The sequence below is a fragment of the Sesamum indicum genome, linkage group LG4 (assembly GCF_000512975.1).
Source record: "Sesamum indicum cultivar Zhongzhi No. 13 linkage group LG4, S_indicum_v1.0, whole genome shotgun sequence".
NCBI lineage: Eukaryota > Viridiplantae > Streptophyta > Magnoliopsida > Lamiales > Pedaliaceae > Sesamum > Sesamum indicum.
Window position 1 is genome coordinate 11,490,275 of NC_026148.1, and position 13,034 is coordinate 11,503,308.

At 30.1% G+C, this 13,034-nt stretch overlaps 2 protein-coding genes across 2 annotated transcripts; both read right to left on the bottom strand.

The window, feature by feature from the left end:
* Positions 954 to 1,751, bottom strand: LOC110011908 (copal-8-ol diphosphate hydratase, chloroplastic-like). Its single transcript, XM_020693530.1, has 2 exons — positions 1,563 to 1,751; positions 954 to 1,304 (listed from the first exon to the last, which is right to left on the bottom strand). The coding sequence occupies exons 1-2, from the start codon at positions 1,746 to 1,748 to the stop codon at positions 1,071 to 1,073; spliced, it is 420 nt and encodes a 139-aa protein (XP_020549189.1). The 5' UTR covers positions 1,749 to 1,751; the 3' UTR covers positions 954 to 1,070.
* Positions 3,373 to 12,237, bottom strand: LOC105160751 (copal-8-ol diphosphate hydratase, chloroplastic-like). Its single transcript, XM_020693501.1, is given in 13 exon segments — positions 3,373 to 3,620; positions 3,623 to 3,723; positions 3,808 to 3,906; positions 4,330 to 4,445; positions 4,931 to 5,157; positions 5,346 to 5,458; positions 5,540 to 5,660; positions 6,029 to 6,243; positions 9,895 to 10,081; positions 10,792 to 11,086; positions 11,337 to 11,389; positions 11,679 to 11,746; positions 12,218 to 12,237. Coding segments are annotated over 13 exon segments (1,863 nt in total).

The following is a 13,034-nucleotide window of genomic DNA, read 5'->3' on the forward strand; positions in this document are numbered from 1 at the left end:
TTTTACCGAGCATATGAAAAACTGTGACGATCTTTTGATCATCAAATGTTTGACTTTTAAAACTTTAGTAGTGATAATTAGTTTAAAAATTGTAATTAGCAAGAATTAGTAACAAAAACTTGTTCATTAAGTTATAGTTAGAAATAATTAGTGGCTTATGTATAATGATAATTTAATGACAATAAATAATTATTATTACTATAATTGTATTGTCGTTATAGATGCCGCTTAAGCTATATTTATAGCACTTTATAGTGACAAATTGATGCATAATTCTTGCCATCGATGATTATACCAGCGACAAGATAAAAATTATTTTCATTTAAGCCATGTTTACTATCGCACTTTTATGAGATAAAGGGCCCAAATATAATTTGTAATTGAGTGGATGATTACTTAGAAAATGACTAATTAATTATTTACTAATTACCATGGCATACGCTTTCCGACAAGACCAAAATGAGGATTGATATCCAAAATTTGAGGATGATAATGGAAGCCATGCCCAATCCTGAACTGGGTGGGCGTTTGGTGACTCTAATAAGCACTATTGGTGCTGATTACAGTCAGTCAACACATATTGGGGCTAATATCAGGACAGCTCATTTTATCTCGGTCTACTCCAAATACTAATAAACAAATCACTATATGTGATTGATCCAGATACTTGGCCTATTATATGACCTTACTATATATTTTTTGCGACAATTTCACAATTATTTGATATCTTATTTTAATATTATATTTTTTTTCAGTGTAAAGATGCCCTTATATTTACATTAGATAACTTTACCAAATTATTGTTTCTTAAAATACTGGGCTGCTTGAAATAATCTTGAACCGGGCAATATGAACGAAGATAACAAAATATAATACTAGGATTCATGTCTTTTTCCTTATTTTTTTAATTTTAAGTTGTTTTCGCGGTGAAACAGAATAAAACTAATCCCAATCCTTTGTTCTAATCGAATTTTGCATACATGCAAAAATCACATCATTAATTAACACAGACAAGAATTAACAACTGGAAAGAACAAATTAAAAGAGTATTTCGGACATAATGGTAAGAATCAGGGCACGGGCACAAAAAGCACCTTAGACATATGACTGTCAACAGTTTGTGCAGGAAAATAGGCATCATAGTAGAGTGCTTTGGCAACTAATAAAAACGTTTGTTTGATGCCCTTGTTGATGCCAGTTGGTTCTTCATAGACCAGCTGCACCAGTTTCTGCATCTCTTTTTCTATCTCCATGTATTTGATGCTGCCATTTTCTGCATCGATGCAGAGTTCCTGTGCCGATGTCTATATATTGAAGATCACGAAAATTAATAAAATGATAATATTAGGACAAAAGATATTAAGGTGCAACATCGAAGTTATCAATTTAAATTTGGAAAAAATGCAAGCGACTCCCCTGTGATATTGCAAGTGAGCAAATTATTCTTTATAAAACAATTTCTAGCAATTTATTCTCCTGTATTTTTTAAAATACAATAATTTACCTTCTCTATTTTTTAAAATAAAACAATTTAATATCATGTAATTAATCATCCCTCGTACCTTTCTAGATTTATACTGTGAAAGCTGGGAAGAGATGTTGTTGATAAGGTTGGAGAGAGTGATGTAGTGTTGGTCGGACAGTATCTCCTTAGCGTCACCAATGCGACCACCACAAATGTTCAACGTTGTTACGAGGAGAGCTGCGTCTTCCAGGCAATTGGCGTCGTCGCCTTCTTGGAGTTTCATCAGCCACACATCCCACTGTTATATACCGTATGCAACATCAGATGTCACAAGTATTGCGCTCAACTTGTAAGCCGCTTTAAAAAAAAAAAAAAGAACTATTCCCTATGCTATAAATTACTACCGTTTAAAAATAATAATGAATCAATATTATGATCAAATAAAATTAATGTAAAAATTTAAAAATTTTGATTATTACGATTAATCAACAGTTATTATGATTTTGTTTATGGTCAAAATATTTACTATAAAATTAAACTGTAGTTAATGTTTTTGTCTTGCTTGTAGAAAAAATGTCTAATAATCATTGCATAGCCATACGTGGTCGATTGGTATCCGCTACGACTTTTAAATATGGTAATTAACCATAGTAAAAATTCGTATGCCTTTTAGTAAGCGATTACACTTTTAGTCCCATAGAAAAGAAAGTTCAATACTTTTGGTCCTTTACTTTACGGGACTTTCAAAATAGCTCGATTGGAATAACTCGACACATTTAGTCTTATGCTTTACGAAATTTTCAAAATGCTCCTAAAATTGAAAAAAATTGACAGATTCAATCCTATAAAACTCAATAAAATAGAGGACTAAATATGTTGAGTTTTCACAATTTTGGGATCATTTTGAAATCCCAATAATGCAAAGAGGACTTAATGTATTGAGTTTTCCTAATTTTAAAATTATTTTAAAAATTTTGTAAAATAAAAAATTAAAAATGATAAACCCCTATCCTATGGACTAAAATTGTAATTTTATCTTATTTAGTAAAATATATAGAAAGAGAGGCAAAAGATTAATTAATTATATCAACTCACAGCGTTTTTTAGTTCGACGCACAGAGTTTTGTCGATGCCCTCTTGGAGTTGTTGGAGAGTCTGTCGCAGGATGTCAATGATACGTCCTCCAACACTGGTAAATTATTGATAATTTTGAATAAATTTTCAAATCTAAATATAGGTATTCAACGATGTAATTAATTACATATTACTAAAAAAGAGAGAGAGAGAGCGAAAAAACTGAGAAATCAGGCAATTTTTTTTTTCTCAAGAAGAAAAAAAAACATAAAAAAAAGAAAGTGATGTTTAGAATTTGTAAAATGCACTGTCCTCAAACTTGAATTTGTATACAAGTGCAGCATGAGAAACTAAATATTTCAAAATATTAGACAACTTATAAAATAAAATACAAATAACATACGTTAATTACTGAGAATTATTATTATATTTAGGAAGTTTTAGAATAAAAACAATAGAACATTGTTTTCAAATTTGTAATAAAAAATAGTCCATTAGCAATAATAAGAAGAAATTAATATTCATTCATTACCCAAAATTTTATATATATATTCGCCTACACTATAGATCACTATCTACGATAGTTAAAACAAAATCGATGTAAAAATTTAAGTTTTGACCATGGTTAATCAACATTCACAATGACTTTTACATAATAAAACATTTGCCATAGATTTCAACTTTAATTAATATTTTGGCATCTTTTACTAATAGCTGTTACACAACTACAATTGATATTTTTAACCATACTAATTAATCACATCGATGAGATGTTACTATATATCAATGAACATATCATAATATAGCCTATATATTTATATAGCATCATGTTATCAGCAATATATAATCAGATATTTTTCATGCATTTGGGACTGATACATTGAATTTACAATGATGCAGTATAAGAAGAAGAGAGATAGGTTAGAAGGCGACCTGTTTGTTTTAGGCTGGGCACTGATGCTGCTGTCTCTGAACTCTGCTAAAAATGCAGCTTTCTCTTCTGGCGAAGTGGTTTCTCGATTGAAATATGATGTAATAATCTTGGAGATAATGCGAGATTTAGCCCATCCACTTCTCTCTTTGATCTCTCCGGTTCAAATGCGCTTGCAGCTGCCAAAAAGAAAGCAGCAAGCACGTCTTTTTGGCTTATTCCAAGTTCTTGAAGATTTGAGTTTTCATACCATCTGCAACTCAAGTAATTAGAGATTATAAGTTCTTTAATTTGGTGCACAATAATTGTTAAAATAGCTGTCTGATCATCCGCGTACTCTTGCATATGATTCCACTCGGTTTGATGTAGAGCCTGGCATCTGTTGAAGTCTAATTTCGCAAGCTCAAGGTAGGCGTCGTTGTTGATATCTGGCAGCCTATTCATGTTAGACGTGCGTTAGAATCAATCAACTCATGCATTCACTTACTTTTGAAACTTTGATGTCATCAGAAAAAAAAAATTGACTATTGGCTACAATTTTAATAGTCATGGACTAACAATTGTGGTAAATTAATTTTTATTAACCATGGTTAAATAAAATCTATATAAAATAGAGATTTTGCACCAAGAAAAAGACATTAGCCATAGTAAAAATATTTGCCATGATTTTTAGTAATGACAAATGTTTTAACCACCCTTACAGATATCACGGCCGACAATTGTGAAGACAGAGGGGATACTAAAGCTATTATCAGTGTGTAATAAAAGTACGATAATAATAGTTGATGTGATGGGTAATAAATGTTAGGCAAAACATAAATGTAATAATATGAGAAAGAAAAGTAGGGTGAAAATAAACCTGTACAAAGACTTGCCAATCCATATATAGTCGGAGCCACAATAAGTCTCTATATATAAGCAAGCTATAACACGGGGTAAGCTGGCATACCATGGTATTTCCCAGCCGTTCTTTACCTGTAAATTTTTGAGTTCATTAATCATAATATGCGAAAGCAATAAATTATAATATTTAGGAAAGAATTTAAAAAGTCGCAAGAGATTGTGTTTGATTGATATTTTATTTAGGTAAAATTACAATGAGCTCTTTTGATATTTGGCATAATTTCGAATACTCTTTTATTAATTTGAAAAATTATTAATACTCTATGATGTATGATGAAATTGTGCAATTCTTGGATAAAATCATAAAAATATTTCAGGATTGATTATAATTTATAGTTTACAAGTGCATTTTGGTTATTCACCATAAAAAATGGGTAGAAACCTAATTGAAACTAACGGATTAATTAGACTAATTAACTACTGGATGGTCGTTAAAATTAAGGGATATTACTAATTTCGTAAACAAAAGAGATATATTTATAATTATGTCAAAACTCAGGAGGGCTCGTCGTAATTTATCCTTTTATCTAATATCATCTTATCATCTAGGATTTTACCTCATCGGCAAAATGTGGGGATATAAGCCATTTATCAAGAAGTTGATTGCTGGTAATTTTTTCATGTATGAATTTTTTGCAGAAGGCATTGGCTTCTTCAAGAATTTTCTCTCCGGGGAATAGGACCTGAGACGACCGATAAAGGTTAAATATAGGAGACAACGACTCAAATGTCTGACCATAAAAGCAACTGAATCCATCATCCTTCTTGAATTTTTTCAGTACATCTGCAAAAGGCCAATTACCACATTATGTATGTTAACTAATTAATCATATCAAAATTAAGAGATAACTTTCTATAATTTTAAAATTTCCACACAATGAGGACCAAAATAACTGAAAAAATGCACTCAATTAAATTGGTCACGTGACCATTGTAGCAAATTTTAGTCTTTTTTGTAATATATCAATATACCTGGGCTAACGTTAAATCCATGCAATCTTAGAAGCATGAATCCCATAGCAGTACAATCGACATCACAAAATTCCGACTTCCGTCCGGAGAAAAGTCCTTTTTCACCCCAAAAGCTGCGCATTCAACGTTAAAATACATATATTAATTATACAGTACTAGAAAGTTTAATTGATTCAACATATAATACTGTCTACCTGTGGACATATTCCAAGCAATTCTTGATCTCAGACTCAAACAAGTGGGAAATTCCTAGTCGAGTCAGTCTGTCTACTGCCCAAAGTCGTGCAAAAATGTCGACAGGGTATACGTTGGGTGCTGTACAGTAAATACTATGTGAGTTATCAAGAGAATACGATAAAGGGTTTGTCAATTGATTACAACGTATGTTCTGGCTCACAACAATGATGTTACTACAGAGAATAAAAGGGGAGAATAATTACATTTACATCTCTTGATCTATCTACGGTATAATTTATACAAATTACCCCTATTTTTTGTATAATTACATAAATCACTCCTAACAATTAAAAGATAGGAATGATTTGTATAATGATGATGATGATGATGTTTCTGGTGGGTGATGTGTAATTTTAAAAAATATAAGGATAATTTGTATAAATAAACCATAGATGAAGGGACATAAATGCAATTATCCCCAAAAAGAAAGAACGATGTAGATATACCTCCTCCATTAAATTTTTGTACTATGTAGTTGATATATTTGAGGCAATTCTCATCTTTAGTCTCCATGAATGCAAAGGCAGTTGATGATGGAGAGGAAAGAAATGAACCATCGTGTTCCAGCAACTTGAGAAGCTTTTGCCACTCCAAATCTTCCAGACCTTCCAAGCTAAACAGTAATGATGTTCGTACTTTGTGCATCAGCTCCTTTGGGATCCTGGTAAATAGATTAAAGAGTATTATAAATATTTCCTATACTATAAATTAGTACGGCTTAATTACTACGACTTAAAGGATTATGACAAATGCAACACAACCTACCAAAGTAAAACAAAATTAATGCGAAAATTTCAATTTTAATCAAAATTAATCAACATTCGTTACGATTTCACCGATAGCAAAAACATTTCCCGTAGTTTTTAACCGTAGGAAACAATGACGAGCTGGGTTTATTAGTACTCGCCAATATTATTTTACTTTTAATTATAGTAAATAATCATAGCAAAAAAATTATATTTCTTATGATGGAAGAATATATATATATATATAGTTATATCAAAGGTTGAAAATGAACGAAAAGGCATGTATATACCACAAGAGAAAAAAGAGACATTAATGGTGATTTGGCGAAGGAAGCATAATGAGAGTGTAAAGAGTTGGCAAAAAGTTAATTATGTATGTTCTATTTTTGTTTAAATATATGAATTATACGTATTCAGAATAGGGTAAATTATAATGAGTTTTTTTAAAATTTGATATAATTATAAATATTTTTCGTTGTTTGAAAAATTATCAGTACCTCCTGATTGTAACGAGCGTCTAGTAACTAGTCCAATCTGTTAGTCTCTGTTAGGTTTTCATTAATTTTTTGTGGTGAGCTGGTCAATACCCTTGTGGATATGAATTATAATTTTATTTATTTTTTAAAATTTTTTGAATTTTTTATTGAACTGTGACGCCCCAAAGATTATAATACATAATTGGAGAATTAATTGATAAATTTTTATGAAACTTAGTATTAGTAAATAAATTATAGGTCATAATTGAAATATAATAAAATTTGAACAGATTAAATTGGAATTCGTTATAATATTTATGGACAACTTATATTAATTAAGAAAATTTAGGAGGAACGTAATGGGTATTTTGAGAAAAGTCTAATTAAATAAATAAAATAATAATAATATCATATATATAATATATATTACTAAATAATATATATATATATGTAAATGATATATACATATTAGTAAATAATATATCTACATACATATATATATAAAAAAAAGAGAAAAGAAAAAGAAAGGGTAAAGGATTTGGGGGTGGGCCATCAGCCACTGCCCACCTCTCTGTATGTGCTTACTCACAATCACAAATATACAAACTTACCAAAATTGCAATTTTCATTTTCTGTTTCAGCAGTTCGCAGAGGAGGTAAGGTTTCTATTTTAATTGTTATTAATTTATATAATTATATTATTTAATTAGTCCATTTATTAAATATTATTTATATTGAACGATGTACTATTTAATCGAAATATTCTATGAGTTTGACTATTTAAAATAGTGTCGAATTAAATTTCAAAATCGGATATAAAAATGATATTGTTGGTTAATTAAATTATTAAATTCATTAGATTTGGATTTCACTATAGCTAATTTATACAATTTCATCAGAATTATTAACCAAATACTCAATCCTATGTATTTTGTTCAATTAAAGTGTATAATAGCGAGAAATTGATAGAAAATTCATGGAAATATTCCAAAAATTATATTTAATAAATGGTATGTTAATAAAGAGGAAAAACGAAGATTTGTATATCGATCGAAATGGAGTATTAAAGAATTATTAGAAATTGTACGAATAATATTTAATATTATATTTAAAAGAAGTTACGATATTCTCGAAATATTAACTGTATGTGGTATAACTCATTATAGGATACGGGGGTAAAGTGAAAAGACCGAACCACTACCTATTGGATAGATAAAAACGTTGTAAGGTCGAGGTAAGTAAATAATTAGTATTATCTATATATGTCCCCTTTATTTGTGGTTTTACTGTTATATGAATTTGTGGTTCATGCTGACATTGATTTATCTGAAAGTATATGAGTAATGGATGATTTGATTTGATTGACGGTATTGTGTACGTGGAATGAGGAAATGCGTTGAAATATTATGTTTGTTGTTTGATGTATTGTGGATGTCTGAAAATGAGGATATATTGATACATTGTTTTACATTACTAGTTGCTTACAAGAATGGTGATATGTGGAAATGAGGGAGTGGTGGAAATTGAATATCATTGTGGTGTGAATATCTCTTGATGTGTTGAAAAGCCTATAAGGCGAAAATATGATATGAAAAGAGCTATGTGCGATATGAAAGAGCTATGTGCGAAATGAAGGAGGCATGTGCGTAATGAAAGAGCTATGTGCGAAACGAGAATGATAAGACGGTTGTCAAGGGTGTTCACTTAAATTTATATAACGGTGAGATTGAGTTGACGGGAAAAACACGATATCACCTTCTGGTAAGCAAACTAGAAAAAAAAAAGTTTAATTGATTGTCTTATTGTGAGATAGCTATGTGGTGTAATACAACTGATTATGTTGAAATTGAATTAACTGTATTCCATGCATGTTGCCTATTTATCTTATTTGGGTTGTGTTTGATATACATATATAGATAGGGCTGGTTATTTACTTACTGAGTGGTTGACTCATCCCTCTGCTGATATTTTCTTTCAGGAGTAGACTTTGAGGTGTTTGACTATTGAAAAATAGGTTTACGCACTATACTCAGGCAGGTCGAGCTAGTATGTAGTTTCTCCTCTTTGTCAGTTAGAGTACAAATCACGTTTTGTTTATACAGAGAGAATATAAGCGTACGGATTATTTGTGATGAATCACCTTGTGGTGTTTGATATGTATATATTTATATATATATATAATGTTGTGGGTTGATAATACCTGTTACGACGTGTTGGGATTACGTATGCAAATTGATTAGATGATTATGTACAAATTTATATATATGAAACAGAGATTACTTTAAATATGACGTTTAGGGAAGATATAGCCTTAGTAGCGTTAGGAGGTGCTACATGAACTAAGTGGATATTTTTTTTATTATTTTTTAAAAAAATTCATCCATCTCATCTATTTTCTTTATAATTTTAAATTTTTATTTAAAATAATACAACATGTGAAAAATTTTCATTCAAAAATTACATAATTTTATCAAATATAAAGAGAATATTAATAATTATTTAGATAATTATACTACACCTTTAACCTTTGGAATATTAGAAGGCCGGTATGTAACAAATGAAATGCAAACATTAATGGTAGGAAAAGTAAATCAATTATTATGTATAGTAGAGTTAGGAAAATTAAGAGTATTAAATATTAAATATTATAATAATAGTGCATTCATTGATTTAAAAGTTATCGATATATCTTAAAAAAATCCATAAATAATATCTATATTTTTTAAAAAAAGAAATCCATAGACAACCTAATTAATGTTTTTGCACGTGTTAGAGGGTTTCCAAGTACAAATTCTACTGTAACCAAAACTTACACAATCAAATAAGTAAATGTAATATTATATTAATCAGCAGACAACAACTTATATAAGAAAAATTACAATTTGAATCCTACGGGTTGATATTTTTAATCCGGTACAAATTGATTTTTATAATTTAATTTTTATAATTTTATTATTTTGACAATTTTAGTTATTTTCTGTCCAATTTGGTTGGAAATTATAATTTACTTGTAATTTTAGTACTGTAAATAAATTCATGCAGAACAAAAAATGACAACTCTTTCAAGTTATAGGATTAAAAATATATTACCTAGCCAGTTTATGATTTCTTGCAGCATAAATCTCTTGCAGAACAGGAGCATCATAGGGAAGATCATGAATTCCCATATCTCGGGCTCTTTGCAGAAGGGCCGGAAACACGATCTCAAATCCGCAGGTCATGTGCTCAGCGTTTGCATGCTCAAGTTGATGTATGTTCTCTTTAATATATGCTATTCCTAAAATAACAAATAAAATAAATTATTGCGTTAAAAAGGAAATAAATTATATATTTTAAGAAATTAAAAAAAAAATTCTTACAGGACTAAAACTGCCACACAGTCCATACTTACATGTAGAGGTGGCAGACTAAGTAGTATCACATATTTTAAATTTAGCTAATAATAAAATATGCTATTTTATTTATATATTTAATCTCCATACGAAAATAAGCCTAATTAGCAAGTTAATAAGTTCATTATTCTTACTATACATTTTTTATTTTCTTATTAATTATTAATTTTTTAAATTATCTAATATTGTAAAAAAATTAGGAATATATTTTTATTAAAAAATTAAGTTGGTCTTGTCAATGTAACATAATAAATAAATATTTTAAAATAATTTTTATTTTAATTATAAATATACAAAAAAAAAAAAGCTCGAGTCAGAATTTTCTACCGAGCTCGATTCGAACTTAGCTCGTTTACACCCTTACTTACATGACCGAAATTTCAATTTCCCCGATTAAATCATTGTAGTCCAGTAAGAACACAAAGGCAAGCATAATTTTTAGAATATGTTAGAAATCATCAAAATTATCAATTTTTTTGTCAATAATTATATGATTATATCATTATCTTAATAAATTAAATACTTCAGCAATACGTGGGTTCGCACAAAACTATCAAACTAGAGAGTGAAAATATTAAATTTTAACTGTTGATACCTTTCTGACTCTTGTGAGGATGAACATTCCATGTTTTGAGCGCAACTACACATGCCAGAGTATTGAGAAGGCGATCGTAAGCCGAGAAAACATGTTCTTCGCCCCAAGAACCATCCTGCAGCTGATTTTGCGCCACCCATTCAAGGCTGCCCGGAAACTGGGGACTATCTTCTCCATGAATATCTCTAATAAGAGCAACCCATGCTGTATCATACGGCAACACGTTTATACGTCCCTCGTCTATGGAACTCAAGAATTTCTTGATGTATTCTGTTAAATCCTCCAAAGTTTCCACCTTAAATTGGAAACATAAAGTTAATGATGGTTAAGATTGAAATTCCATAACCAATATAATTTGTATGTTTGGATCCTGTCGAGCACGTGGGTATGTGCTTTGATTTATGTGAGTTTATTTTAATTTATTATGTAATTTTTTTTATAGTTTAGTTGTTGTATGATTGGACCAATTTGTCCAGGTTCATGTAATAATGATATAATTATGGCTTAAAATAATATTTGTAAGAAAAGAAGTAAAATTTTCTTACCACTTGAAGGGCTTCTCCTGCGAGATCTTCTTTTTGAGCACCTTCCGCAACAGCTAGGTCAAGTATATATGATCACTCATGGTCATGGAAAGCAATCAATTCCAACACTTTTATAAAGAAATGGAGAACTCAAATCAGGCCTTGTGTCGAATCAAATCAATCATAGAGCAAGTGTAATATACTTGTCTTGTGATTGGACACTTTCTCTGAACTATACCAATCACACCACAAGTATATTACACTTACTATTTTATTGGTTCAGGCCCAACCCAACCCGATCTGAATTAGAGTTTTCCGGAAATAGACAAAACGAAAGTTCTTCACACATGCACACATATGTACCTCTATCTGTTGTTGCTCTTGATATTAGGGTGAGACGAGCCTTGTAACTCGGCGAAATGCCTTTGCTCCTGTTTAACCATACACCTAGAAAAAACCTTGTCTTTTTAGCAACTGGATTTATATTCCTATAACATGAAAATTACTAGAGACATAGTTGTTATGATATTAATATTAAATAAGTTTTTTTTCTAACAGATTAAATATTTATAAAATATATGTCCGTTTGACATGATATTTGAGTTAGGTCAAATAAGAAGTTCTGTATTTGAGTTTTATTGCTGCACATTTGTAAAAGAAAGATTTAGTATATATCGATCTGTGCGTTAGAAGTAATTAAACTTACTAGTGAAACATTCCGGTGACGGCGGCCGGCGGGTTGGAGATGCTTTTGAACACTTTGGAAGTAGAATAGGGGGGGACGATGACAGAATCTGCATAGTGTTTAAATCTGCTCTGGGTGTGGAACAATTAAGGAAGGTGGAATTAGGAACTAAAGTGATATTGCTGGAAATGATATACTTATAAGTATGATGTCTCACTGATTGTTCCAGGGTTCCATTTATAGACTACTACTTCAAATCATTTCTTTACATTGTCTTTTGATTTGTTCACACGTGCCACATAATCCCTAGCAAATTCATCCTGGAATTGGTGGGAGATCAATTTGTCGCAATCCGTCACTACGGACTGTTGCAAATTTAACTTCGTTCAAGATTTTGGGTAGCTTTTGCAACATGTCTGAAATCACCACGAAAAAGCCAAAGAACATTAGTTATCTTTAAAATCAAAATTAACAATAAACAATCTTTTAATTTATCTGACGTCGGGAAAATTTTATTACCATCACCAGCACCAGATAAGATCAAAATTAATTAGGAGTTAAGTCAAACCATCTGAAACTATTAATTTATTCTAACAATAATGTGACATGTCTAGATTTAAATATAAATGTACATAGATATATAGGCTAATTCACTGTTTTGGGAATAAATTAATCATTAATCCAGCAGGGCTTTCGGACACAATCTTCTGCCCAAGATTGCCTTTCAGCACCTGCAGACATACAAATTACAAAATTGCTAAAAACTATTGCAAATCATCGGCCAATAACGTGCAATTTAGTTGGCGAAGTCGAGGTTCATGACATTAGAAATCATAGGTTCGAATCTCGTTTTATGTGTGTAATATTGTTTCTATTGAATGGAGTTGGTGTTTCTACCGAGAGTATTTGATATTATTGATCATACTATTACTGTCGTAATGATTTATAGATATTAATATCGGATAAGAATAATTGTAATTACTTTATTTTAATTAATAATTTGTTGCTCTTACTTAAAAAAAAAAAAAAAATAG

Coding starts and splice junctions, on each gene's coding strand:
- LOC110011908 (XM_020693530.1), bottom strand. CDS start 1,748: ATGAAACTCCAAGAAGGCGACGACGCCAATTGCCTGGAAGACGCAGCT. Junction 1,305..1,562: donor CACAGTATAAATCTAGAAAG/GTACGAGGGATG, acceptor TTCAATATATAG/ACATCGGCACAGGAACTCTG.